Consider the following 3,896-nt stretch of genomic DNA (forward strand, 5'->3'; position numbering starts at 1 on the left):
CACATTTTAAATAAAATATATACAAAAAAGTGATTTAATCATCATTTTTCTGTAAAACATTGGTCTAGGAATATTTTGATACAGGGAGAAACATTCTAAAACTGAATGATGGAAAAATCCAACATGTTTGTCGAGTTGGCATAATCATTAACGTATTTTTCACAATTTAAAAATTTATTTGTTGATTCAAGTCCATGTGGCCATGCTCTTGCATCATGCAATAATTGAGTAAATATTGACACTTCACATAATAATATAATTAAAGAGAAAATGATCAGTTACATCATGTTGCATTTGTCATTATTACTTATTAGCAAGGATGAGAACATAATTAGCTATTTTAATTTAAGATAGATTAAATTATGATAACACTCACCTATAATAATTTGGATAAAAAACGCAAACAAGCCAAAGGAAGAACAATTTGACACAAATAAGCCAAAGCAAAATCTGATTCATCAATCAACCAAATTACATTTCTATGTAGTTCGAACAAATATGGTTCGAACTCACTTTGCAAGTAATTCGAACCAAATAGGTTCGAATTACACATATACCACATAGCCACATAATTCGAACCAATTTGGTTCGAAGTCTACCTTCATAATTCAAATCAAATAGGTTCGAATTACACTGAAGAAATAGTCACCAAGTAATTCCAACTAACATGGTTCAAATTACTCAGAATTCGGTCCACACAGTAATTTAAGTTACGAACATAGTTTCTGCATCATGTCTTAACAAAACTCGTACAGTTATTTATTCCGGTGTGCATTAGACATACATTTCATTTAAAACTGCGGAGACAGAACATATTCATTAACTAAAATCCCATTCAAAGTACATCGCACTAACGTTAACAAATTCTATCAGTCACCAACTACAAGTAAGAAAACCGATAATAGTGAAATCTAAACGCGAAATTGAAATAACAAAAGTACCAAAGCCACCAATACACCTAATTATGTCCCCGTGTGTGCTCTGCTCCTCCGAGCTGTGGACAACTCCAACGTGTGTGGCCGGGCTGCCGACAAAGCCCACATCTCTTTGGCCGATTCGGATCTGCCTCGTCCATATTGGTCCGACCCTCTCTCGCACGCCTCTTATTGGGGTCAGGGATGACAGTCGGCCCGTCATATGGTGGCCAGAAACCCTCCGGAATGGGAGGTGTGAAACCCATCTGATACACACTGAAGACCGAACTAAGACGATACACCTGGTGGACGTAAGGCTCCCATGTAAGCCGTGAGTAGGCACAGCATGCCAGTGCATGGAGACACAGGAAATGAAGTGCCTGGAAGTATCCGCCGTCACATGTGTGAGATGCAAGCGAGACTCTGTAGCTACCCAGTGAGAAAGAATCAGTCGGAGTTGTCTCTGCGACGGTGAACTCGGAGTTATCCCTGTCGTACACAGTAACCGTGAAGCACCTAGCCGTCTTCAAGTTGGCCTCTATACACTTCACCAAGTGCTGACTAAATTGTTGTCCGGTTCCCATCTACGCCTAAGCCTCTCTCCCTTTGCGAACAAATAATTCGGCCAACCTTCCGTATGTTGCCTTCACTAGCGAGCACACAGGAAGGTTTCGGACACCCTTGAGGATCGAGTTCACACACTCAGATATATTCGTCGTCATGTGTCCGAATCTACGTCCCTCATCACAATGTTGTGTCCACAACGAATACTCAATCTGGTTCGCCCAGTCACACATCGTCGGGTCTTCGGATCTAAAAATATCAAACCAGTAATGGAACTCGACCTCGGTCTTAGTGTACGCCGCATTCACAAGTAGCCTCCTTGCGTCTTTGCCCTTGAAGGTGAGGGCAAAATTTGCCGCAACATGTCGAATGCAGAATGCCCGGTATGCAGACGGAGGTAACCAGCCTCCGTCAGGAGCCTCAAGCGCGGCCTTGATGCCGTTATGCCTGTCCGAGATAACCAGCAGACCCGGCTGCGGTGTCACATGCTCACGCAGGTGGGAGAGAAAGAAGGACCACGACTCGGTATTCTCACCCTCGACTAATGCGAATGCAACAGGGAGTATGTTGGAGTTCCCGTCCTGTGCAATCGCGACAAGCAGCGTTCCCCCATACTTGCCATACAGATGGGTGCCGTCAATACTAACTAGGGGCTTGCAATGACGGAATGCCTCGATGCATGGTGGAAACGTCCAGAATAGTCTGTGAAAATAAGTTCGAGACTCGTCCAACTGTCCACCGACACGAACAGGGCTCGTCCTTAGCACTGCAACAATACCAGGCATCGTCAACTGGACTCCTAAAATCCACCTTGGGAGCTCGTTGTACGACTCATCCCAGTCACCATAGATGAGAGCAACAGCCTTCTGCTTCGCCAACCAGACCCTTCTGTAAGTCGGGCTAAACCCAAAGTGTGCGGCGGTGGCATTTAGGAGCACCTTGATGCTGACGGATGCATCAGCCCTAACCATTGGCATAATGAATACCGATATCACATGGTAATCCAAACTCCTGTGGTCGCTGAAAATGGAGGTGGCGAGACAAGTATGCGGTCCGTTGTAACGTTTGACCTCCCAAATCCCCTTGCGCTGTCGAAGACTAAGCCGAATCAACCATGTGCACCCATTGCCGAACTCAGAACACTTGCCCACATACCGGCGATAGTCAGACTCCACGACCTTGTACTTTACCCCTCGTCGGATGCTGTAAGTCTTGACACTTAACAGGGCCTCTTCTTTATCCGGAAATTGCTGACCAGCCTGAAACTCTGTCAGACCTGCAGACCCTTCAGCATCTCTAGCGCCAAATCCAGCCGGCTGCCCAGGAACCCCCTCCTGCCTCATGGCATCCAAGTCCAAAGAGGAAAAATGTGGAGGGTACTGCTGCGTGCTAGAGCTAGAACTGCCGCCCGCCCCAGCAAGCTCACTTGCTCCAACATCATCACCACTGTCATCAGTAATCATATCCGGCTCGACATCATCATCCTCTGGATCATCCAAGAATCCATCTCCAACCCCAGCCGATGCAGCACACTGTAAAGAGGTCCGCAGATATTCCCCTTCGCCGACCTCGTCGCCTACACTGCCGTTGAGATCAACAACGAACGAAGGGGAGGCGACAGGTTGGACGGGTGGCTCGTACGCAGGGACGGAGGAAGATGCAACGGCAGGTCTGGAGCTAGAACCAGCTACCGTGGCTAACGTGGTGGTATTCCGGTTCGAACCCCCGGAGCTGGACACCGCGTCAACCAACTTTGCCAACAGTTCTGGTGTCCTCACCTCTGAAAACTGCCGGCGACAATGAAACATGACCTGCAAGTCCTCATCACTCCCGATCGTGAAACATTCGTACTTTACGGTTTCTTGGAGCACCGTGATTAGAAATCGATAAAAAAACTTCTTAACCCGTTTCACACCTTCCAGATCTAGTTTCAGCAGTACAGAGCTAACAAGGTCCTCATACGTCGTCGTAGGCCTGATGATAATACAGAGAGGATCCTTATCAGTGAACTTCACACCGGAACGAGTTTTCCTCTTAATGGATCCTCTGTGGTGAACCAACACTGCGAAACTCTCCTCACTAGCCATGTTACCCCCTCTAATGATAGCAACTCACGTTCACACCATATATATAGAGCTCTGGTCCTTACTAATTCAAACCAAGCTGGTTCGAATTACTTGAGGAGTGTAATTCGAACCTATTTGGTTCGAATTATGAAGGTAGAGTTCGAACCAAATTGGTTTGAATTATGTGGCTATGTGGTATATGTGTAATTCGAACCATATTAGTTCGAACTACATAAAAATGTGCTTTGGTTGATTGATAAATCAGATTTTGCTTTAACTTATTTGTGTCAAATTGTTCTCCCTTTGGCTTGTTTACGTTTTTTACCCTTATTTTTATATACAATTAGTAATT

At 45.4% G+C, this 3,896-nt stretch overlaps 1 protein-coding gene across 1 annotated transcript; it reads right to left on the reverse strand.

Annotated features, from left to right (window-relative positions):
- On the reverse strand, positions 959–1,498 carry LOC107632707. The gene has a single exon (XM_016336373.1). It carries the CDS (start codon positions 1,496–1,498, stop codon positions 959–961), a length of 540 nt encoding a protein of 179 aa, XP_016191859.1.

The sequence above is a fragment of the Arachis ipaensis genome, chromosome B03 (assembly GCF_000816755.2).
Source record: "Arachis ipaensis cultivar K30076 chromosome B03, Araip1.1, whole genome shotgun sequence".
Classification (NCBI taxonomy): domain Eukaryota; kingdom Viridiplantae; phylum Streptophyta; class Magnoliopsida; order Fabales; family Fabaceae; genus Arachis; species Arachis ipaensis.